The 25,838-nt window shown below is 31.3% G+C and overlaps 1 protein-coding gene across 1 annotated transcript in view; it reads right to left on the bottom strand.

Moving 5' to 3' along the window:
• Positions 1 to 25,838, bottom strand: part of LOC129235269 (ATP-binding cassette sub-family C member 5-like) — a 138,176-nt gene that overhangs the window by 51,850 nt on the left and 60,488 nt on the right. The window contains exons 10-17 of the mRNA XM_054868981.1: positions 25,236 to 25,384; positions 22,990 to 23,097; positions 13,196 to 13,355; positions 8,063 to 8,184; positions 7,018 to 7,089; positions 4,269 to 4,393; positions 3,918 to 3,990; positions 1,422 to 1,625 (exon numbers count right to left, since the gene is read on the bottom strand). Of these exons, the coding sequence (XP_054724956.1) occupies positions 1,422 to 1,625; positions 3,918 to 3,990; positions 4,269 to 4,393; positions 7,018 to 7,089; positions 8,063 to 8,184; positions 13,196 to 13,355; positions 22,990 to 23,097; positions 25,236 to 25,384 (1,013 nt within the window). The remainder of the gene's footprint in view (positions 1 to 1,421; positions 1,626 to 3,917; positions 3,991 to 4,268; positions 4,394 to 7,017; positions 7,090 to 8,062; positions 8,185 to 13,195; positions 13,356 to 22,989; positions 23,098 to 25,235; positions 25,385 to 25,838) is intronic.

Raw genomic sequence — 25,838 nt, 5'->3', positions numbered from 1 at the left:
TTGTCATTTAAATATTCCAGCATTAAGATTTATGTACACTACGCATTGCTTCAATGGTACATCTGTCTCAATAAATCCTTGGTAATCATGCAAATTAGGTATTATATGAAGTTTTGTTTGAAATATGCTTTTTGGATGATTTTGAAATACAAAAGATCAAAAAATAATGATAGTTAAAAAATTATTATAAAGAGGTACTTGGATTTTTTCCATGTAATTTTAGAAAAACTTAGTGGATTTGTCCTGTATATTTATGTACCTAATAGGAAAGCTGCATAGATTTAAAAAAAGAATAAATAAATAAATAAATAAAAACTATCTGGCGAACTTGCATAACCTTAAAAAATATAAGTTTCTAAATGTATTAAATCTGTAATTTATCTATAAAGCTTTGCTAGTTACTTTGCATTAATTAGATTTTACTCTTCGCAATAATACAGTAGGCCTTTGTTTTACACGGGGGTTACGTTCCACAGAAATGCCACGTAAATCAAAACCGTGTAAATTGAGACCTAATACTAGTGTTAAAATAGGGGTTTGGTACCACAGATAACAAAATACTTCATTCTAGTGATGAATAATTGTATAATAAGTTTAATATGTACTTATATAGATTTCTATGCACAACATGCACAAAGAAAACACAAATTAATTTCGTGTTCTGTTTATAAAGAGGAGCTGGCTATGATAGTCTTTTGGCAGTCATTAAGAATTTTCCTCTGTAACCCTTTGCAAAGCATTAATGCATCCATGATCATTTGCATCATTTCTATGATAGAATCTTTCTTCACTAACAAATCAGAAAAATCATTTCTATTGTTTAGGAATGGCTCAAAATTTTTGATACAAACGTTTTTGGTTGTGCGTCACCGGCGTCGGTATCCTTGTTGGTTTTGCCCTCTTTTGTCACTCCTAAAAGCTCTGAACTGTGTGAGTTTAACAACTTTACTTCTGGAAAGAGCGCTGAAATTAATTGCATAAAATGTCTCCAGTGGCCCAAGCTCAATTATTAGCACGCCAAATGCTGTTGATTATGCCTAATCTGCAATCTTTAGGAGTTTGGATTTTGAAACAGAAGAAAATTTTATCTGTTTGCATTGCCACATCCACGTAAAACCGAAACTCATCCGTGTAAAATAAAATAAAGGTGTCAAATTTTAAACCATATAAAATAAACATGCGTAAAACAAGGGTCTACTGTATGTTAAATTTATTAAAATATTTGGGGGGAAACAATGAAATTTTTCAAAAAAAAAAAAAAAAAAAAAACATTTTTGAAAAAAAAACCACATGGTTTTAAAAAAAAAACACTTGGTGTAAACCACGGCTTAAACAATGGTTTAAACCAACGTGGTTTAAACCATTGTTAAGCCGTGGTTTAAACAACCCTGATATGAATTATTTATTTAAAAAAGTCTCACTTTTAATTCATGTGTAATTAGTAAAACGCTTTTTTCCTTCAGGGCACCTTTAATGCAATGTTGAAAAATATGGAGTCCTACTTGAGTGTCAACTGCAGATAAAGGATCATCTAAAAGATATAAATCTTTGTCAGCATATTGTGCCCTTGCTAGACAAATTCTTTGCTTTTGACCACCACTGAGAGTGACACCACGTTCACCTAACTGAAAAAGAAAATCATAAAACAGGATATTAAAATGATACTAGGAAATAATTCTCGCGATCACACAAAAATTAACGTTAAAAGCCAATAAAAAATTATATAGAAATTTGAGAAAATAAATAAAATTACTCACAACTTGTATTAGGAGGACTGGTATATATATATAAGTAATGCTTTTTTCAAATAAATAAATTTTTAAAAGTTCTTATTTTAATCAATGGAGTAATTACCCTCGTTATCAACTAGCCTTTTGCTATCTAGTATGCAAATGTTTTAATTTTTGTCTCAGAACAAGTGTTTTAGTGATATAGGAAGAAAGGGAAATGAGATGGTGCAATTTGTGGTGAGAATATTTCCACTATTCTCAGCAGAAAAGAAGATATCCTGAAACATGATGATGCAAAACCATACTGCTCAAGGCAAACACTTAAAAAATTATTGAGCTGTGGGGAACTACTTTACCCATTATACCCAATAGACACTGCACTACCTGTTGTCACTTTATTCTGATCCATATGTGACAAAAAAACTTGTCTAATATCCAAACTGCCCTCTCCAGATAACTTGCTCAAAAATTGATTAATTTCTACCAATCCCAGATAGAAAATTTGTTAACGTCACTACCAAAAAGTTGTTGATAATGAAGGTAATTATATCATTGTTAAAAAATAAAAATTTCTAACCATTTATTTGTTTGAAAAAAAAAAGACATTAATTACTTTCCGTTTCCCCATAATAATTAAAAATTTTCTACTTATATAAAGTTTCACACTCTGCACAATAATGCAATGTACATGATACAGAATTAAATATGTTGCAATAATGGAAGCATAACAAGGTATATTGCACATGAACAGGTGCTTGGTTCCTCGTTTGAGGGTATCATAGTTGAAATATGCTTTTATTAAGTATCCAGCTCGGGTAAGTACTACAAAGTAAATGAAGAATGTTAAATATGTTTACTATCTTATGTTGAAAGCAGAAAATGCATGAAATTGAAAATAATTTTAGCAGTACGTTTTCATAGAGTACTGTTTCAGTTCTGGAATCAATAAGTGAAATGAATACCTTGAATTAAAAATGGATAGGAACTGTAATGGTATTTATGAAATACTAGGTAAAATTTATTCTAGTAACTATACTTCCTATTAGCAAGTTTCAATAAAAAAAGAAGTAAATCATAAGTAAAAGAAAACAAACATCTGAGGTTATTTTCAGATTAAGTCTAGAAGTTTTAGAACTTTGGAAAGGCAATAAGCATTCAAAGATAAATGACTTTATTTTTACGTTGTAGATCAGAAGTCAAGTGCTATATCAGAAGTGCCCACCAGGGGTTCATGGCACAGATTTGCATGTGAAATTTTTAGTAGTACTGCTTTTATGTTTTTTTCTTTTGAGGGTTGCCACAACATGAGAACATAAAATCCTTCTTGCAGAAGGGAGTGTTACTGGCACCATCAACAAATTATGAAACATAAGGTTGGGCTAAACCAATACAGAAAAACCTGAAAATGCAGATTCTGCAAATTGTCAACTTTTTTTAAAAAGAGATCGTAATATTTTAATTGCAAAACTTTATAAATTGAAATATGTATCACATTTTTGCATGCAATATCTGATTTAGAGTATTATCCACAGGTATATTAAACTTAGAACGATCTGGATTAGTTAGAAATAGACGAATATTGGAAGCAACTGTGTGCTAAGTGTCTTGTACTAGAGTTCTGCACATGGCAACACACAGTGACCAAAATGAGAACTTCTGGCATGAAATATGCATTTTCATTAGTGCAAAATCTGACTAGAAGTTTAAAAAAATTACTCCTTTTTAGGAATTAGGTTTAGGTTTAACGTTAATATATTGGTTATTTTGTAACTGCATGTATAGCCAATATTAATACAATGGAGGGGTAGAAACTGGATAAATATTTATGAAGCTCCAGTGTATTGAAATTTCTTGTTCTGGCCAACCTTTCCCCACATTAGGCTAAAATGCTTCTCAAAATAAAAAATTTGAGTATCTGCATATTCTGCATACATGTCATTCAGTTATTAACCCTCTTATGAATAACACACAAAAAGAAGTGCAAATAAGTGAAACATACTAATAATTGTTTTGAAAAAGAAATACATAAAGAGAATAAATTGTTAAAAGATAAATACATTCATAAACAGAAAACTATTCTTTGAAAAGAAAAAAAAACATGTAACAATTATGGAACAGAAAATAAGGAAAATGACAGTTAAGTTATTGGCAATGTAAATTAAAAAAGAAAATAAAGATTAACTTTACTTCAGTTTGATCACCACCAGGTAGTGCAGCAATATCATCTGGTAATCCACAGCAATAAACAGATTCATAATACCTAAAAACATACATATTTTTATTCAAAAGACAAAAGCATCAGACAGACTTTGAAGCTTAACATTAAATTTGAATTTTAATACCACAAAGATTTTTTTTTCTTTTGCCAAATGTGTATTGTAATACAAATGTTGCAAATAAATCATCAGCAAATGATTACAAGCCAATTTAATATTTTCGGAAACTTAAGATGCTCATCATAGCTTATTTTGCATTATTTTATACATATTTCAAAATCAAACATAAGTGTAAAATAAAAGTGCAGAAATGAATAACAACCTCTTTGAGCTAAACAGATTGCCAAACAGGACATTCTCTCGTAAGGTTGCATTTAGGATCCATGGTTGTTGTGGGACATATGCAACAGATCCTCTGACTGCAACTTGACCTTTCAATAATCTCATCTAAAATACAATAACAATGAAACGAAAAAAAAAAGAAGCATTTCTACACAACATTTCAAAAAATAAATAAATAAATAACTAAAAATAAATAAATAAATAAACCATTTACCTTTTGGCCTAAGCTAGCACAACTACTGACAGCATATATTATCTAAAACAAATTTATAAAGAGTGCAATCTTAGTCCCCATCACCATCCAACCAATTAATCCCCTTTATCAATGTTACATGAATGGAAAAATTAAATTTCCTTTTTACTCATGTTTTTTTATTCCACTTTTTTGAACAATAAATTTAAGATATACTTAGAATCTTGGCTTTTTTTTCATAACGATTTTTGAACGCAAAACTTGCTTCTATTATGATTGACTTTTTGAAAAAATGGTATGTTTATCCTTAGAGTTAATTCAAGTGAAGAACACAGGGATGAAGGGCGAAATATCAATCATTTCAGAGTTCAAGAAATTCATGCTATAAAGTTCTAAACCCCACCCTTTCTTTGTTTAAAGGAACATTTTGAGTGGTTTTTTTTTTTTTTTTTTTTTGCCTTGATCTTTCTTCTTTTTTACCTGTTTAAACAAAAACAATTTCTCCTCCATTAACATAGTGTTACTATATTGATCTCAACTTAAATAAAAAATAACATTTTGCTTTTTTTCAGTGCACTCTTCAAATATTTTTGAACTGTCAATAAAATTGCCTTATAATAATCAAATAAGAAAAACAAAACAAAAAAAAAGCCCACATTGTATGTTAAAATATGTCAATGTTTTCCAATCCCATTTTATTTAGATTAGAATCTAAATAGTAAACTAGTTTATTTTTTAAAATAGTGCAGTTCTTCTGAGCAATAAAATTTGCTCAAGTTAAACAAAATAAGAGACTAAGAGCTCCAGGTGGAGGTTAACAGAAAAAATTATTTTCTAGAAAGTCATTTGAGCGGACCAGGCATAGAGCCTAACAAACAAATGAACCACATCTTTAAGCCTGTGTTCAATTGTTTTATATTTGAAAGAAAAAAAAACTAATTCATTTATTTATTTTGTTTGAATACAGTAGACCCTCGTTTTACGCGGGGGTTACATTCCATGTAAATGCCACGTACATTGAGACTTAACAGCAGTGTTAAAATAGGGGTTAGGTTCCATAAATAAAAAAAATACTTCATTCTAGTGATGACTAATTGTATAATAAGTTTAATATGTACTTACATCGATTTTTGTGCATAACATGAATAAAGAAAACATAAATTAATTTCATGTTCTGCTTATAAAGAGGAGCTGGCTGTGATAGTCTTTTGGCAGTCATTAAGAATTTTCCTCTGTAACTCTTTGCAGAGCATTAATGCATCCATGATCACTTGCCTCATTTCCATGATAGAATCTTCCTTCACTAACAAATCAGAAAGATCATTTCCATTGTCTAGGAATGGCTCAAAATTTTCAATACGAACGTTTTTTGTTGTGCATCACCGATGTCAGTATCCTCGTTGGTTTTGGAATCCTTTGTCACTCCTAAAAACTCTTCTTCCAGTAAGTTCCAAACTGTGTGAGTTTAATAACTTTACTTCTGGAAAGAGCTCTGGAACCAATCGCATAAAACTTCTCCAGTGGCCCAAGCTCGATTATTAGCACACTAAAATGCAGTTAATTACACGTAAGCTGCAATCTTTAGGAGTTTGGATTTTGAAAGAGGGGAAATTTTTATCTGTTTGCATTGCAGCATCCGCATAAAACCGAAACTCATCTGCGTAAAATAAAATAAAGGTGTCAAATATTAAACCATGTATAATCGAAACCCCATAAAATGAGGGTCTACTGTACTTTTTTGGAACATCAAGCCATTTTTCATGTTTTCCTTATCATCTTAAAAATAATGATAATAATAATTATAATAATGATGCCAAAAAAAGGAGTCAGAAATCCAGTTAAAATATGCTTTTAAAATGAAGAAAATAAGTTTTTTCTAAAACAAAAACATGAATATAAATAATTGTAGGTGTACAGAAAAAATCAATTTTATTCACAAATTATAAAAAAAAAGAGAAAAAAAGTAGTTCTTAGCAAATGTTATGAAATGAATAATTTTTTTAGCCAGAAGTTCTTTGGTTGAACAAGCAAGAATGAAATCAAACAGAGGTAAAAGTTGCAAAAATTCCCCAAAACAAAAATTTTCAAAATAAAAACTGGCATGTCCCAAATTTCATTTTTAAGTAAATAAGAGGATTGAAAACAAGAGTTCCATACTTAATTATGAAACCATGTAAAATAAACAATATAAATAAATACACTGAAGAACTATGGCACTTGCTTAAAAATAAAATTATGACTAATTGTCTCACTTTAATCAAGAATAATTTATTTTTTATCATTAGCCAATGAATAGTGGTTCTTAATTACAATCATACAAATCAAATAAAAAAACTCATTTATTTTTTAATTTTCTCCATACTTTAACCCATTCGGATTATTTATTACTTTTTGATTAGTATCTTGTTCTATCTCACTCTGTTTCAAACTTTTTCAAAAAGAGGGGAATCTGTTAAAAGATTGAAAACTTTCATCCCTGAAGTTAAGATTATTGAAAAAAGTAGAAGAGTAAAATAAGTCATTATTAGTACTTTACCTGACCTAAAAGAGCAGCAAAAAGGGATGATTTTCCACTTCCAAATGTACCACAAATTCCAACAAGGTTTCCCTGCAAAGCACATTAAATTCAAAGTAAGAACATGATTGACAAATAAATGATGCATTTTTTTTTTTTTTTTAACAAAGAAAGTCGCTTATAGAGGTATTAAACTGCATGTTGCAAATTTTTTGAGCCCGAGCAAGAAAATTAGCAAGCATTGTCCTCCTGTGCTTTAAATACTTTTTTCCTACATTCAATTAGAAATTTATTTAGTACTGTTTACATTCATGATTATTTTTGGCTCTCCTTAATATAGAAAGGGCAAATTGAAAGATGAATGGATGATAATTAAAAGAATGTGTTGTTACATACAAAAGCAAAACATGGGAAAAAAAATTCTTGTGCCTTCAGCAATGAAGAAAATTAAAATTGTGGTTTAGAAATTGAAACTTCTTGCAAAAATTTGTTAACCTGAGACCAATGGTGCAGTCGAGAGGCAAAGGGGTGGATGAAATCCCCTCCCCCTGCATTCTCAAGTCTCCTTACTTTATTTAATTACAGCTCAAACGTACCACCACTTTTTGGGATCAATGTCCTTCAATTCCAATAACTATTTTATATTTGCAACTTTAAGCCCGCCCAAACTTTCATTCAAGATTATACCACTGCCAGGGATATAATGAAATTCAGCAGAGTGAAAAATGAAACATTAAGAATAAACAACAGGATGAAGAAATAAATAAAGCTAGAAGTAATAAATAAACTTAGTGCAGAAACAGTAAAAGCAAGAAATGATAAAAATTATAAGCACTTGCATGCAAAAATGTTGCAATCTATGCTTTCATAACATTTATTTATCATTTATTGTTTCACTATTCAGAATTTCTTTTATGCTTTTTTTTTGCCTTACTTCTCAGCAAAGCAATGATGCTTTAACTTTCTACAACTATTGGAAGAAATCATGAAAGAGATTGATTCATGTATTAAAAAAAAATAATATGCAGCAATTCTTTTCACTCACAATATGAAATTTAATACATACCCTCTGTAAAGTAAAAGTTACATCAGTTAATGCTGGAGGTAGACCAGTTTCTGATTGTAAAGTATTCACTAATGCAGTATTTGGGCCAATTTCATCAGGAATACTTTTTTCACTTTCTAAAACTAAAGGAGTAAACAAAATTAATAAGTAAAATTATTAAAATAGATAAATGCTGCAATGAAAAATAATTATAAAAATTAATTTAATCCATATCGAAAGCATTAAAGCTGTCATGTTAACTGTGAGTACATTTTTGAAAAAGAGGCTCTGATCATTGGTACATAATTCAGGTTTCAGACAGATGTAAGAAATTCAAAAAATCTAATTTCAATCGTGAAACACTAAAGCATAAAAGTAACTTAGTATTGATAACTAAATAAATAAATAAGCATAGTCTTGGTAATTCTCTACTTACAACTGGAAATGAACAAAAGACTCAAAATGTAATATTATGAGCAACTTTATATTCTTGTTCATCTCCTGACAAAAGTTTAGTCCATAATCATAACTGATTTCTGATGAATGGTTTGAAAAATTACTTTAAACCATATAAATTTCCCATATCCATGAATAGGTTGTTTTAGTATATGAATGCATAAGTGTGTACAAACGTTCTAATTAAAATATCCACACTCCTGATTCCAAAAAATTTTCAAACATTTCATAATTTCCAGATGGTAGATTACACCTTCTTCATTAGGTTGACACTGTGGTTCATATCCAGAGAAAAAAGGGGGGGGGAGCAGGAGCATGCGCAAAAATTTTGGGGCTCGTTGCAAATGAGTTTTATGGGCCTCCCTTCATATTGTTTGCCCCTTTGTCCCTACATATATTTGACCCTCTTTTTAAAAATCTCGGGCCTCCTTCAGGCATAGGCCTAGGTCAACAGGTGTCCCTTCACCCCCCTCGTGCATGCCCCTGGGGGAAGGGCAAGGTGGGCAGCTGCCCCTATATAAGCTTAATGCAATGCATATTAGAGGGGAAAAACAACAAAGTGCGCAGAAAGTGTTCTAGAATCCTGGGGGGTGGGGAATTGACCCCACTGATTGACCGAATAACGGATCTGTCCCCCTTTTATTTTGAGTTGGATACGTCCTTGTTTAGTTGGAAAAGGCTACAGTTGTAACAATTGCAATATTGTGAAGGGTATCATCAATAAGTAGAAAAACTACTAGAAGAACACATGCAGTTTTCACGTCGGAACATAACTGCTACTATAGTCCAGTCGATGAACACATTGTAGCGCGCATGGAATATGCAATAATTTTTGACTTCAGAATATTGTTAAGGGTAGTTAGTAAGAAAACATACTAAAAGTCCCCGCCTCTATTGGGTGAACTGAAGGTAGGAGGGAGGGGGGAAGAAAATGTTGAGTTTTTCGAGAAAATGTCGGAAACGGTGGAAAAAATGCGTTTTAAAGTGAAAATTCAAGCAAAATATACTTCCTATGAAACTGTTTCTACACATTTTGTTAAATTTCCAATAATTTTCTGGGTATATGTTATGAAAAATCGATGATTTTTGGAAAAATCCTCTCTTTTTGTCAAATATTTGCTCCTAGCGACTCCCAGGATCAGTATTCATGAAAATTGTCAAGTTGTAGAGCTTTAAATTTCCTTCAATTTGATATGCTATTTATATTTCATTCAACCAATCAAAAGTTATAGAATTTCAAACATGCCTTTCATGGCAAAAAATTGAACACTTGCCATTCACAAATTTCAAACTGACTCGAAAGGATCACGCACTTCCTCTTTCCTCAATGAATTCGAAAATCCTGAATCACAATAAAGAAGTATTTGTGGATTCCTCCAACACAAATTATGTTTAAGGGTGGGGGGGGGGGTCGTAAAATTGCGACTTTGTGACAAGGGGGAAGGAAAGGTAAGAAGTGTGACATCAAGCATTTTTTAATACGAATATGTTTATGAAAAGTAGCTTGTAAAACGAACTTTGTGATAAAGGGGGAGGGGGGAGGAAAGGTTAAAAATGTTGAAAAAAAAAGTATGACATTATTTGTGGACAGCCCTTTATGAAGGAATCGGACAAAGATTTGCAAAATTATGTATACAGTATGATTTGGTGCACTGAGGATGTGCAGAAAGTCAGAACTATACATACTGTTTAAGGGCATTGACAACCACATTGATTTAATGCCATTTGAATTTGTTGTTACTGAGGATACCTAGTCTACAAAACTGTTAGGCAAAAAAGATACAACAGTATAAACCATATGGACATCAATGTCAGTTAGAAAACTGAAACGACGGTTAAACAAGGTTTCTGTCCAACTTTTATAATAACATTCAGCTGACAATCCGTAAATGAAAAAGCTGTCGAAAATCGAGACAAATACGCTCTGAGCTTTAGGTGATGTCGAAATTGATATTGGGAAGACAGCAAAATTCTTCGGTAGCTATCATTAGAGAGGAAGTCCTCTTGATTGTTCACGACAGCCAAATCCCCAACTTATCACCACATTCTGTTGTCAAAATGTACCAGAAATCTAAAATCGTACAACATGTATCTAAGGTACATATCAACAGTTATTCTTCCCCTGAATCCATTGAGGTTGCTGGGGTCATATGTATCTCTCATGGTATGGTGCTCTAGCCACAGAAAAGTCCCTCAACGAGTTCCGTTACAGATCATTTATCAAAGTAGCTGCAAACATCAAGACTGATCTCTGTCTGCCGTATCACCAGGTTCAACTGTAGCTAGAAACTTAATGTGAAGTATTGGATTGGGGGTTTGGGAAAGGAGCAATGACCAACTTGTGCTGAAACTCTCGGAATGGGATGTTGCTCCTGATGGAATCTTGTAGACAATTTTGACCGATTGCTTTCCTACAAGTGACCGGCAGGTCACTTGTAGAAAATCAGCGTTAAACTACTCTCTCGCAAGCTTGCATTGCAAGGGCAGTTGCAACAACGGAATCAAAATATTTATCCAGGACGAAGGGGACGACGATGACATCAATACATTACCAATTTCTTAGGACAACTTTTCCACTGCTGGTGACATGACTCTTCCGCCTCAGAATAAAACCAAGATGTTACCTTAAAAATTATATTTTCATTTTCTAATTACTGTCAGTCCATATTCCATATAAGCACTTCAAAATATGATTAGTATTAATGTAATAAAAACTAAAATTACAAAAAGGAGCTGCCAGTTAGCTACATTTACCTTATTTCTAATATTAAAATTTTCATTATCGTGCCATAGCGTCACATATTCATTTCAATAAAATAACGAAATTGAGTACATGCTAGAACTTCATAGCTTTTGATTGTTTGTCAGATGGGATTTGCAGTGATTGAGCATAGGCTTCGAATTTCTTTGGTATCAGGTTTGAATCTGCAGTTTAAGTGTTCAGCAAGTGGATTTTCAAGACACAGAAAAACGTCAGGGTCCTTGTCACATTATTGCTGCATAAGATCCCCTGAGCGCCTGCATGGCACAGACACTCTGAGACAATAAGAACAAGATAATTTTTTTTCCGAAAAGTATTGGTTTTCAAAAACGCATACCTAAAAAAAGACTGGAAATGTGACACATATGTAGGCTGTAGGGAAACAATTTCACAATTAATTTAGTTACTTTTCACTTTTATTCAGAACATATTTTTTCTGCCGTTTCTGAGATATACTCGAAAACTACAAAATTTGGCTCTCCCTTCCTACCTTTAACTCCCCTCCTGCCCCCTAGGGTCGGGGACTTTCAGTATGTTTACTTATTAATTACTTCTATTAAATTTTTTACTGAGAAAGTGCTGGCTTACTGCACTTCCTCAGTTCAATTTTGTTTAACAATACCATGCGTATGGAGCTAATTCATACTGCATATACATAGTGCTGGAAATCTCCGTTCGATTTCTTGGTAAGGAGCGGTCCATAAATGATGTTACACTTTTTTTTCAACATTTTTCACCCCCTCCCCATTTGTCAGAAAAGTACTTTTCATAAACTAATGTTTTTAACATATTTGTATTAAAACATGCTTGATGTCACACTTCTTACTCTTTCCTTCCCCCTTGTCCCAATTTCACGACCCCGTCTAAACATCATTTGTGTTAAAGGAATCCACAAATACTTCTTTATTGTGTATCTGGATTGTCAAATTCATTGAGGAAAAAAGAAGTGCAGGATCCTTTCGAGTCTGTTTGAAATTTGTGAATAGCTAGTGTTCCATTTTTTGCCCTGAAAGTACGTGTTTGAAATTCTGTAACTTTTGATTAATTGAATAAAATGTAACAAAGTCGCATATAAAATTGAAGGAAATTTAAAGCTCTACAACTTTGTCATAGACAATTTTCATGGCTACTGATCCTGGGAGGCACTAGGAGCAAATGTTTGACAAAAAGAGGGAATATTTCCGAATGTCAACGATTTTTCATAACATATACCCTGAAAATTATTGAAAATTTCAAATATGTGTAGAAACAGTTTTGTAGGAAGTTTATTTAGCTTGAATTTTTATTTTAAACTCATTTTTTCCACCGTTTCCGAAATTTTCTTGAAAAACCCAAAATTTCTTTCCCCTCCTTCCCACCTTTAGCTCAGCCCTAGGGGCGGGGACTTTTAGCATTTTTACTTACTAACTACCCCAAACAATATTCTGAAGTCAAAAATTATTGCATATTCCATGCACGCTACACCCCTGTTTTGAGCACTCATTGACTGGACTATTAGATATTTAAGTATTTAATGCAAGTGCCAGAACTAGTTTGTTTTTTCATGCAAAAGTAAAAACTTTTGCTGATGTACATTTGTGTTTAAAACCAAAACCATACTAGTTATTACTTGTTCAATAGATTTGCATGGGTGTGACATTTTTACATCTATATTTGCACTTTATTGCTAGAATTTTAAACTTCGGTTTACAATTGTGACATACATTCAAACATAAGAAACCATTATGCATCACAAGGTGAAGTATTAACAGTGTAATTCTTTCTATGATATTTCAAAAGGGAAAAAAATCTGCATGCTTTATATAGTCAGTAAATGAAATCTGGTTTGGATTATTTCATTACTTTTAGCTGCAGATACTTCCAAACAAATTAATCAACAGATACCTCCAACAAAAAATATTTATAGCTTAAATAATAATCATTTCATAAATACTTACTTGAGGTATGAATTTCCTCATTTGCAGATTTTGAACATTGATTCAGTGCAAAAGGAACAACTGGATCCCAATCTAAAGTTGCTTTAGACATGTTAACACAGATATCTAACCGATTGGGAACAACAGTATAATTTTCTTTCTCTTCAAGTCGTAACAAAATCTAAAAAATAAATTATTTTAATAGCACTTGATTAATTTACACCTAGGCAGCGCAAACATTTTTGACAAAGCTATTGATTCAAACTGAAACACAGAAATAACTATGGGCACTTGAAACTTATGAATTTTCAATTTAAACAAAATATTTTGTATCAACTTTGAAATCAAATATCAAATGAACCATACAAATTGTTTTTTAAATGTCTTACTTAACTTATTTTGCACTTACTGATGACTAACTACACGATCAGGTAAAATTAGGTAGCAGATGTGAGAGACGATTATGTACCTCTTGCTACCTTTCCCACAGTTACCCAAACTAGGGAAAGAGAGTGGTGAGATTTCCCACCTTAACCAAAACTTTAAGTAAGATTTTTAAAAATTTAGGGGCAGTCTTTTTTTTTCTGTTTTTTGCAGTTTAGTTTATTACATGAACAGTTTAAATAAAAATTCATTTGAACAAAATATTTGCTTACTATATTAGCAATATTGACCTTTTTTTTTTAAACATTAAAAGCTATTTCCAGGTATGAGAGTGGTCAGAGAGCAAAAAGGAGGAAATCCAAAAAAATTTTGAAAAGGGATGATATCCAAAAAAATTTTGTGCAAAGGGATGATATGAAAAACCGCATCAAAATAGAACCTGGAAGTTATGATATTCAAAACTTCAAGAAAAATGGCTAATTCCCCTTTTTTAAAGGTAATACTATTTAATTAAGTATAAGTAATAATTTTGTACAATTTGCTGCATTGTACGATTTCTTGCAAAAGTGTTTATTCCTACATAAATATAAATTTTAAAAAAGAGGCAACAATTTATAACAATTGAGTCCTTGAGCAAAGGGTTGGGGGAGCCAGAGGTCAATCTTGACTGCATCACATAATAGTGTCAACTTTTTATATTTTTTTAGAGAAAAATACATTTTTTTCTAGAGACGTACCGAGTAGCACTTTGGCAGAGTAGCCGAGTACCGAGTACTCGGCCTTTTACTACTCGGCCGAGTACCGAGTTACCGAGTAACTCGGCCTTTCACTACTCGGCCGAGTTTCCCAGTACCAATTATGTTGAAAGAAGGACCACCGACACACACCAATGAATTTTGAACTTATTGAAATAGTAGTATAGACCTCCTTGTCCATATAATAGTTTTTAAACTAAATTCCTGCTGAAATTTAACTACAAAATTTTGCAAAAATAATATTTTTTAAATTAAAAATGAATAAATAAAAGGTATGACTTATCAAGTTGGAATTAAAACAAATTATACAAATTTATTCATTATAGGTCTAGTTCGCTAAACACAAATAATTTTTAAAAGCAAAAAAAACAATGTGCAGGAACACTGCAGACACGTTTTTCTGTGTTACAAGGATCATCTTTTCAGTGCATAACATGTGAACTAAAGACTGTAAAGGCATACGACAAAAAATTCGACTTTTGCTGGATGCCTTTAAATCAACGAGCTCACATTTTGTGCATTGAAAAAGAAATTCCTCGTAACGCCAAAACACGTGTCTGCAGTGATCCTGCACTGTGCTTCCAACGTTGTTTTATTTCCTTTTATTTTTAAAGATAAGGTATTTTTATATATCTTATAACTAATTTTAGTTTGTAGCAAAAATTCCATATTTCCACAATTTTCAACAAAAAAGTTTTATTAACTTTCGAGACATTCGAACCAAGATTTATTTCGTTGAAGTATTTCAAACTTCATTATTCTCAAAATTTAAATTTGAATTGTAAATGGTTGCAGAAAATTATGTATGCTTGAGCTTTTTTGTAAATTTTAATGTATTCAATTTTTTGCAACTACTCGGTATTGGCCGAGTATCTGATCAAAATTTGGCCGAGTACCGAGTACTCGGCATATTGGCCGAGTAGGCCGAGTACCGAGTAGTTACCGAGTACTCGGTACGTCTCTATTTTTTTCATTAAAAAGATTTGAGTTTATAGTGTTAAAATTTATGTTCTTACTCGTTTAAAATTAGGTTTGTTTGTAAAGTAAAAATTAACAACAGAGAGAAAGATCTAAAATTTCTTTATGTGATAAAACATACTTTTCATAGTAAGAATTGAAAATAAATAAATAAATATATATATATATATAGTTTTGCTTTTTTATCATAGATCATTAAAGCTCAAAAAGACTAGTTCTAATAAAAATAGCTTTAATTTCTTGGATATCAACATACAAATTGATTCAAATTGCTCCACTACAATCTATGATAAAAGGCGGGAATTTAATTTCACAGTTAACAGCTTACAAGATTTTTCCTCCTGCTTAAGTAAAAAGGTTTTTATTGGCATCATTGTTTCGCAAGCTATCAGAATAAAAAGAATTTGCAATACCATTTCTGCATTTAATCAAGAAATTTCAGTACTCAAAAACTTACTTTTTAATAATAACTTCCCTAAAAATCTAGTTGAAAACATTTGCTTAAGTATAGCCTTCGATGAGCATTTCGCTTCTTTTGAAACTGTTTAACTGTGCAAATGTATGATACAACCGTGACAAACCATTTTTTATGAATCACCGGGGTGGATGAATTTTTACACGTGGGAAACAGGCGACTGGTATGTCTATGGATTTATCTTCTGGATATGATTTTATTTTTATTTTTATTTTATTTTTACGTTGACAACTGAAAAGGATTTTTTATCAGGTTGAACAATGGAATTGGCTCTGTTTATATGGATTTCAAGGTAAGATAATTTTGTTATAGGCAGGTACTGTCTCGTGGATGGCTAATTATCGGAACTTGTTTTCCTAATTAGTCGAGGCGAAACCCCCTGCTTTTAGTTTTTGGTTTGAGCTCTAGTTTATTGTTTTTAGTTTAGCATGTGGTGCTTTTGCCCAATGTTACTCTATATTGCATGTACTGGAGCTTAAACATTCTCTTTTAGTTCATAGTTAAAATTTCTGGTCTTTTGACCATATTTAATGAATTCTCCACGACTGATGAGCTCTGGATTCACACTTTATCTTTTCCTATTTAATAGCTGTTTGCAATTTTCCTTTTTATCATCATTAATTATATATAATTTGTTTAATATTTGAAATTCTGTTTGCTTAATTTTATATTTACTTGGCTTTTTAGTTTTGCTGCGTTGCGCATCTATGGGCTTTTGGTGTCGTTTTTTCAATATTTTCACTTTTATTATATATATATATATATATATATATATATATATATATATATATATATATATATATATATATATATATATATATATATACACATATATATAAACGATTGGTTACCTTTATCCTTGCATTGAAACTCAAAATCTGATTTTTAAAAACTTCCTAATACGATTTCGGAATCAATAGAACAACTTGGAGCTGCCTCATTTAATCACGAAATCTCAAAACTTTTAACAGGCTGTAAAGCCTAAACTATTTGAGATTCACCATAAATACTTTTAAGACTTTTTTAAATACACAAAAAAAGTAACAATGCCACGTTTCAATAAAATTCAAGATTGTGGGTGCTAAGCCACACTTTTTGATTGGCTTTTGCATTTTTTCTAAAATAAATTAAAGAAATAAAAATATTACTGAAATGATGAATAAAATAATCAGATGTAAGGTAGTATATAGTAAAAAACCACAACAACATTAAAAATAATTGAAATACTTGCAGGATGCAAAAAGATTGAAATCTCAAATGAGGCATGCAACTTTCGGCGCAGCAAGCGTTTTTCGTCTCTGGCATGATTTCAAATCATACGTTCTTGGCAGATTTCGCAGAGGATGAAGATTCGAGGGGGAAAAATAGAAAGAATAAGAAATCGGGGATCGAAAATTTAAAAGAAAAAAAAGTTTTTCCGATTTTTGATAAAAATAAGGCCTGAAGAGGCAAAAAAAGGAGGAAAGATTTTAAAAGCCAACAGAAAAAGCCGAAATTCCGGCAAAAGCCAAAAAAATCGCACCCCTGTATTTCAATGTTTGTTACATAAGCAAGATTCTTTTTTTTAATCAATTGGTTATTAAATGGCATGCTAATGAAATACTCTCAGTTGTCATAAAAAAATTATCAATGCCTCCAAAAAAAAAAACAACAAAAGTCTGGAAATGGAGATTTTGCCAACCAAAGCGTTTTGGTACAACTTCAGTGCGAAATGGGTATAAAAATATGGCTTGTTTGGTGCAACTAGGAACAGAAGATAAGCTCCAAGTTCTAAATGTGTTTGACAGGGTTCATACTCAATTTGGATAAAAAAAATTCCATGACTTTTCTAAGACTTTTTCATGACTTCATAAAAATGTTCATGACCTTATTACATGAAGAGAATAGTACCATTTAATGTCAAACTTGCCAATTTTCGGAAATAGGCTTTAGAAAAATTTTACGTGAATGCCACTACCTGATTGGAGACCTTACTTGTGAATGAAAAAATATCAGTGCACATTGCAGAAACTAATAAATTATTCTTGTTTGTATTTAGCAGATAAATCCAAGTAAAGTAAAAATATAGTGAACTGTAATACACTGATGTTTAAATATCTAATAAATATTTAATAAATAAGGCAGAATAGTAATAATGGGACAAAAATTGAATGAGTCATTATTACTAAGTTTCCAATAATAAATTCACTTCATAAAAACATTGCCTTTTGGTGTCAATAGTGAACAAATCACCCATGTAACTTGATTGTATATTTGTTCATTAAAGTAAAGTCACGTTTTTCAGTAAATTCATTTTTCTAAACCAGATATTTCAGCTGGCCACAATAATCTGTTTTGCGAGCTGTATATTGGGCATCACTGTTTTAGAATATTATAATTCCCCTATTTTCATGTTCCCCTATTTTCATGCCTGATTAAAGTCTTCAATTTCTGATGAAATTATTAATGAATTTTTACAAGTAGTTGAAACAAAGTTGGATGCAAATTAATTGCACTTTTTGAGGGGGCGTGGCAAAAATCAAGAATGTGCATGTCTACTACAACAGAATATAAAATATAAGAAGTGCTGAAAATGATGGTGAATTCAAAAATAGTGATGCCTCAGTAGTAAAATCACATTATGAAAATGGGCGAGCGGCTGTTACAGAAGCGGATGAAATTGGATTCCAAAACTCGGATTTGTTTTTGAGATCGTTCAATTTACATGCAATATTACAAAATCACTCAATATTTCTAGCGCTCTTTTAGCTATTGTTATTTTCTTACTACCCAAAACATTTTTCCATGACTTGAAATAAATTTCCATGACTTTTAATGAAAATATTAATTTTCCATGACTTTTCCAGGTCTGTAATTTGTTTATTTATTTTTCCATGACTTTCCAGGATTTCCATGACTCGTACAAACCCTGGTTTGAGTATTTGGTACACCAAAAGAATAAAGCTCTAATCATACATGGTTGTTCGAGTTTCGGCCAGCGGTGGTTTTGACCATGGATACAACCGGTTAAAATTAGTTTTGTCCAGTTTTGGTCATTGGGTGTGGTTTCCGGAAATACTGAAGTTTAAAATCAAAATTAATGCATGCATAATTAAAAGAAATATGAAATATAAATCCTAATATCAGTCACTAATCATTATTAAAGTAAACAGTTCATTTTACACCCTATGCAAGTAATAAATGACTGCATATTCCAAAAGGTTAGTCACCTCATAGGACAGTATAAATGCATAATATATACCTACTTGTTTCATAGTTTTATGTGCACAAAATGAATTTCAAATTTAATCAAAGTATATTACTAATATTTTAATACATTGAAAACATGTTACAAGTTTTGTGAAGAATAGCTATTAGTTTATGTTGTAGGCTGTTTAGTAGTCCTAATAAACGAGTGTGCTTTGTCTTTGTTGTGAATAACTTTTAATGTTAAAGAAAAGTTAAATTTAATCAATTAATCAGTTTTAAAAATTATTTCAATTATGATAAATACGCGTCCTATTTCTTTTAATCATTCATTAAAATGTGCAATATTATGCATACGAACTGTATGTGGTGTGCACATATCAGTGTTTTTATACAATACAGTTTTGGCCCGCTCTGTGGCGGTTAAATCCAGTTTTGACCGGTTTTAACCAATTTTTGCCAGTGGCATGGCCAAAATGGGTTTTGTCCGGCCAAAACTACAACTCTTATTCTCAATCTCTTCCTCCTGTTTTTATATGCTTAAATACCAAAATTCTTCTGTTCATCAATAATACTAAGATAGCAATTTTAATTGTGTAGCCGAGAGATATTGGAGAGCCCGTCTAGCATTTGAGAAATAAAGAATACTAAGATAACAGTTGAAAATGATCTTAGAGCGGTTGGGATAATGGACGTTACAAACAAGATGTGCAGAAAGATACTCCAATGATCTGCGATAAAATGATGGGAGAAAGGCCTGTGTAAGAGCTTTCCCCTGGTCTTTGGTCAGAACTAAGCATTGACTTAACGTGATTGGTAGAAGTAAACATGTAATCCGCCGTCCTTGTTCTGAGATTAGAATGGATCCTCGGGGTAAAGATGAGGAAATGGCTGTCCATTCTGCCTTCATGAGTTGAGAATTCCCTTGGTAGAAATTGAGGGAGTCGCTCTCATAGCCATATTGTTCAAGTGCTGCCGCTGATTTGACTACTACTATGCCGGTTTAGGACGCCGAAGGACCTAACCCTCTCTGAACTTAAGAGATTTTCCCCCGAGAATGATGCCAAGAAAAATGGCGTTACTACCACGTGGCTGGTGATGCTAGGTCATCCTTCCATTTAAAGTGTACCTGTTCTCAATAACCCAAAAAAAAAAGTTTGATAGATGATGTCGTGTATCTTTTTAAAAATTAATCAACGCTCGCCGAGTACAACCATGTCAGATACAGATGCCTAAATAAAGAAATAAGTCAAAAAGCTGTAATTCATTCTCCTTGCTTCATACCTCGCTGGGATAGGTCTCAGTTTCCTTTTTAAGTACTTCACAGTTAGCATCAGAACCGAGATCTTTCCTTGGAGTGATGCGGCAATACTTGCATGTTAGTGCTACAACGATCTTTTGCCCATATTTTCTGAATTTCATGGGACGAATTTCTGGGGGAGGGAGTGAAGTATTTTTTGGGTTAAAGGGGTCTATACACCACATAAGTCATTTCATTTATACTGGAGTTGGTTTTAAAAAAATATGAAAAAGAAAAAAATCTGAGATGAGAAATTTTGTGAATTTTTTAACATGTGTCCGCAAGGGTGAACAGAGGGAACACCACATTAAGGGACTTTTAATGAGTGGGATTTCACAAGAAGTTGCATTAATTGCACAATCCCGCCCTTTAGAGCAAACACTGTAACCCATCATCAATAAAACCATTTTAAAATCTTAAGAAAATCCAATCAAGTAAACAGTGAAACTGATTCAAAAACAAAAACCACTGTTTGCCCCAAATGACCACAGTTTAGATGAAAACAGGTGCAACCAGTGCATGAAATTAGCAATACTAGGTCATTCTATGGAAAAATAAGAGTGCAGACTTGAAATCTCACATAGCATCCTTGCTTTCAATCATATAAAAGGGAAGATTTTTAACAATAGATATTACCTTTTACTAAAAGTTGTGAAAACTTTGAATTGCTAATATAGACATGACATATAGTAAAATGCATCATTGTATTGGAAACTGCTTTGCTTTCATAGAACCATTTATTGTAAGAATTTAAAGTTGTATATTATTTGACTTATGGGTGGGAAAATGCATTACAAAAGTTCCATTCACAAATATCCATGCATGTAACCAGTAGGAACTTAGGAAACAGCTGTGACTTAGTCAATGAGCAATAGATGAACAATAAATACATTAGTATTAACTTTTGTACATTGATGTAAATATTCAAAAAAAAAAAAAAAAAAAAAACTTCAGAACAAGATAAGTATTGACATTACTTTGCTTGAAGTTTATATTAAAAATAATATCAAATATATTTTTAAAATACATATAACTGTTGATAAAAAAGATAACCTCCATAAATATCACAGTATGACAAAGCAAATTCGAAAATATAACATATAGAATGCTACAACACAGTTAAAGTTATTTTTGACTTTTCCTAAAGAGAGCTTCAGTGCAATACACTGATAAGAATTTAATGCTAATTAACCCTTTATATTAAAACTTTGCACCTCAGTAAAAGTTGTTTTCGCAAAAAGAGCTTTTACAAGACTACAGTGTATCATTTGTGTAAGTGCTAAACATTCTAAGTGCAACATCAAAAACAACTCTGCAGCGGCATGTTCAAATTTTTTGCACCATTGAACAGACTAAACAACAATTGCCAAGCGTGAGCTGTCAGCATTTATTATACGACAATTGAAAACTTAAGAAAATGATTATTCATTTTAAGAAATTCCTTAATGATTTTGCAGAGTAGAAAGATTTTAATTATTTTGCTATCATGAAAAATTTTTGAGAAAGCGTCTAAGCTTTTTTGATATTTTCTGTTAAGAAATAACTACATGTGATAAAAAATGGTTTTGCAAAGCATCAAATGCATCAGTCCTAAAATAACTCATTTTTTTCCACAAAGAGAGCAAACTGTGCTTATCCCATGTCAAAACTACTAACTCTACCTTTACAGAGTTAATAATACTAGATAATGTTTGGTTTTAATTAAGGAACTTCCCTAGGTGACTTCATAACTTAAAATGCAACTGATTTCAAATCATTTAAGCTGTGAGACTTGGATACAACATTCATTCAACTTAAGATTCAGAATTTCTAGTCAGCTCAACAGATTTCAATTATTGCAAGCTGAGAAACAAGCAACATTGGAAATCAATTTGAGATCCAGAATATCAAATACATGCTTTGGAGATAGCCATGGGGACCAAACCACATGACTTTCTTGTACGCTTCGTAACTAATATATATATTTTTTTTCAAAGATGGAAAAAAGATTTCTGTTGAACTCTAAAAACCTCATTAAATCTCGATTACAAAACTTCCTTAACTAAGCAAAGAAAAACAAAAAAAATTACTAGGAGATGTGTGTGTTGCAAAGTGGCATAAACTATTTACTTGAGTATTAGAGATGGATTCTGTGGTACCTTAGAGAAAACTAATATGAAAAGCAACTTGAAACAAAGTTTAAATTGGTAAAAAAACAAATAAAGTGCCCTTTTAGCACATTTAATTTTAATCAAAATAGAAAGTTTACAACAGTTTTTGAGATAAGTGAGACATATGCATAAATACTTAAGTACATACAAACATCCTCACAATGGCCCGACAGCTATGAAAAAAGGAGATGAACTAGTCCTTACATAGGTCCCACAGGTTAAATTTCAATATTCTATAATTAACCATTTTTTAGTCATATCAGATACATACGTACAGGTGTTACGAAAAAACTTAACAAAATGGAGTCAAGAATGGACAAATAGATTTTTCTGTTGTCTGTATGTATGTACATAGATAAGTATAAAAACCAAGCTAAAAAATTAATTGATTTAAGATGAAATATTTTTACCAAAACAACGTTTAAACATTTTTGTGAGTACAATACTTCTTACACTTTGTACAAGGAAGTAAAAAGGATTGGTTTTAGTGTTGTAGTGATGTATTAAGATGAATAAGGCTACATGGTAGTTTTTTTTATATACATATAATTTTAAAATAAGTTATTTATTTAAGCAGAAAATAGTACCTGCAGTCTTGATATTGCAACAGTCCCATTTACAATGTCTTTTACACACATTGGTAAAGTACGAATTCCATGGCCAGCAATAGAATTGATGATAACAAGTGTAAATGCCTAAAAAAATCGATCTCTATTTAAAGTCAATTTGCACTATGCATAACACTTAAATATGATGACAAAATACTAAAAGTTTCACATATGCACGATACTATTTAAATATTTGAATTTGATTGTGTTTTTGTTTTATTTTTAAACAAAGTTTTTAGTCAGCATAATCAAAGATACTGTAAAAAACCAACTTCAGACAACACTTTATGTAACAATAATTTGTACCTAAAGTATATCTAGCAAGAACAAAAGAAACTAATAGCTGGATTTCAGACAATTTTTATTAGGCAAAATTTCCCTTAATCTGTTGTTTCATTGACAGTTGTGAAAATAGGAGAGCATTTCATAGCTCTGCTATAGCATAAAAAAAGAACACATAGAAAGAAATCTATACAAGGCATATTAATTCTTTGCACTCTTACGTTGAACTCAGCCCAACCCCAACACCTAATGTCAATATTTAGGGACACCCCAAACTTTAATTTTTTGGAATGCAGAAATTCTCAATTTGCCAACTGAGACTCCAAATTCTGCCAAATAGAAATCCAAATATCGCTGAGAATGACCATGATTTTGCCGCATAAACTTTAAATTTCACCAAATGATGATAATTTTTGCCTAATAGAACTCCAAATTTTGCCGAATGAAGCTGATTTTGCCAAAAAATTTCTGGTTAAGGACATTTTTGGGAAGTCACAGTAACCTCCAATCGGGGCATTCCTGTTGCCATTGTAATAGTATGTCAGGCAGTGTCCAACACGTTTCAACCGCTATCTAATTTTTGGGACTTAAATTGGCGTCTCTAAATATGATTCTAGGAAACTAGTATGATATTTATAACAATCGAGAATTACATTTTATAATCTCTTTGGACTTAGTAGGAGGGGGAAAAAATTTCTGAAAAATGGATCTCAAAGGGTTAAAAAAGAATTTATTATACTATACCTAGTGCCAAGAAAAATTTTCATTCTGCCCAGAAAATTACACAGACTATATATAATGATTTTACTAATAGCAATTATCTTTATTTTACTTGTAATTATAACTATCAAAAACATGAAAACCTCAGAACACAATACTGAGATCCAAACAGTAATAATTATAAAAATTATCAGTGGCATAGGAACTTTGTAAAAAGGAGGAAGAACTGGGGTACAATGTGGGAAGACAGTGCAACAAGGGTGGAACCCCTTAGCAGAAAGGTTTACCTAGCATCTTCCTCAATAGATGCCAATAAAAAACTTTTCGAGTTTCTAAAAAATGCAGAATGTGACTTTAAAAATTATTGTTAAAATTTAAGTCAAATTCTAGTACCAATTACTTATTTTTTAAATGACTGTAACAACAGGAAGGAATGTAGTAAACCAAAAAGACCTCTTTTTCTTTGGAAATTGAAAGGTTTGTAAACAATGAGAAAAGAGAAAAGGGGTTAGGGCACAAACAAAGTGCTCCACCATTCCTTCTTTCTCCTCTCTTTATGATTTATTGTATGAATTTTCTAGAAAATGTACACTTCAATTTTAACACAGATTTGAGGTAAACAATTTACTGTAAACACATGTAGTGATGAAACTTCTCCAGGGGGAGCTGAGCTTGTATGAAATATTTCAGGCTGAAGTTTTTTATGTCCTGGTTTTTATGTCCTTGAAAGGGCATGTCATCCTTTATATATACATATATATATATATATATATACATATATATATATATATATATATATATATATATATATATATATATATATATACAGTGAAGCACTGTTTATACGTTTTTGAAGGGACTGTATGAAAAAAGCGTACAAACGAAAAAACGTATAATAGGTATAGGTTAATGTGTATTAGACTTTGCAGGAACCAATTTTAAAAACGTATAATTGATAAAAACGTACAAAAGAGAAATGTATAAACGGTGCTTCACTGTATATATATATATATATATATATATATATATATATATATATACATAAAACAGCTGAAAGGTTGATACAGAAAAAAATTATAATGTTTATGTCAAAGTGATGGGGGAAAAATAATTGAATATGATGTCAGCAATCACTTCTGCTTTGAATGTGATTGAAAAAGGAAAAAATGTTTTGACAAATAATACTAACACAATTTTCTAAAAGATTTTCTAAATGATCTTACCTCGGCAGGAGTTAAATCAAAGCCAGAAAGTGTGTAACATAGAAGTGTTAAAATTGTAGCAATTGTAGATGTTAATGATGCGGTACATGAAGAAATTGAATGTATGTACTGGAATTTTTGGATAAGATTTTTTTCTTTCAATCTTTCATCTAAGTAGAAAAGAATTACAATCAATTTTCAATAGGTATGTAAATATTCTTTAAGCAATTTGTACATTTGACAATAGAAGGAATTACAAATCAAAATACAATATGAATTTTTTTATGATGGTGCATTTGAAAAAGTTATTAACATTATTAAAAATAACAAAACAAGACAAAAAAAAATTTTTGAAATAAATTGCTACTATTAGAATAAAATGGCTAATACTTTGGGATAATCTAGATATTATGATATTTGAGTTTACCTCTGGGCTATAAACAAAATACTTGTTGCTTGAAAAACAGTCTTTTTTTTAACCAGTTAAATCAGCTGATTTTTTAATCTGGAAAATAATTCCTACCCATTTTGACTGAATAATTAAATCTTTATATATTTAAAGAGTTCATGATTACATGTTAGCAAAGATGACCAGAAAGTATGGTTCATACACAAACACATAAA

Source organism: Uloborus diversus, chromosome 2 (genome assembly GCF_026930045.1).
Source record: "Uloborus diversus isolate 005 chromosome 2, Udiv.v.3.1, whole genome shotgun sequence".
Classification (NCBI taxonomy): domain Eukaryota; kingdom Metazoa; phylum Arthropoda; class Arachnida; order Araneae; family Uloboridae; genus Uloborus; species Uloborus diversus.
This window is presented reverse-complemented; position numbering and strand designations above follow the sequence as displayed.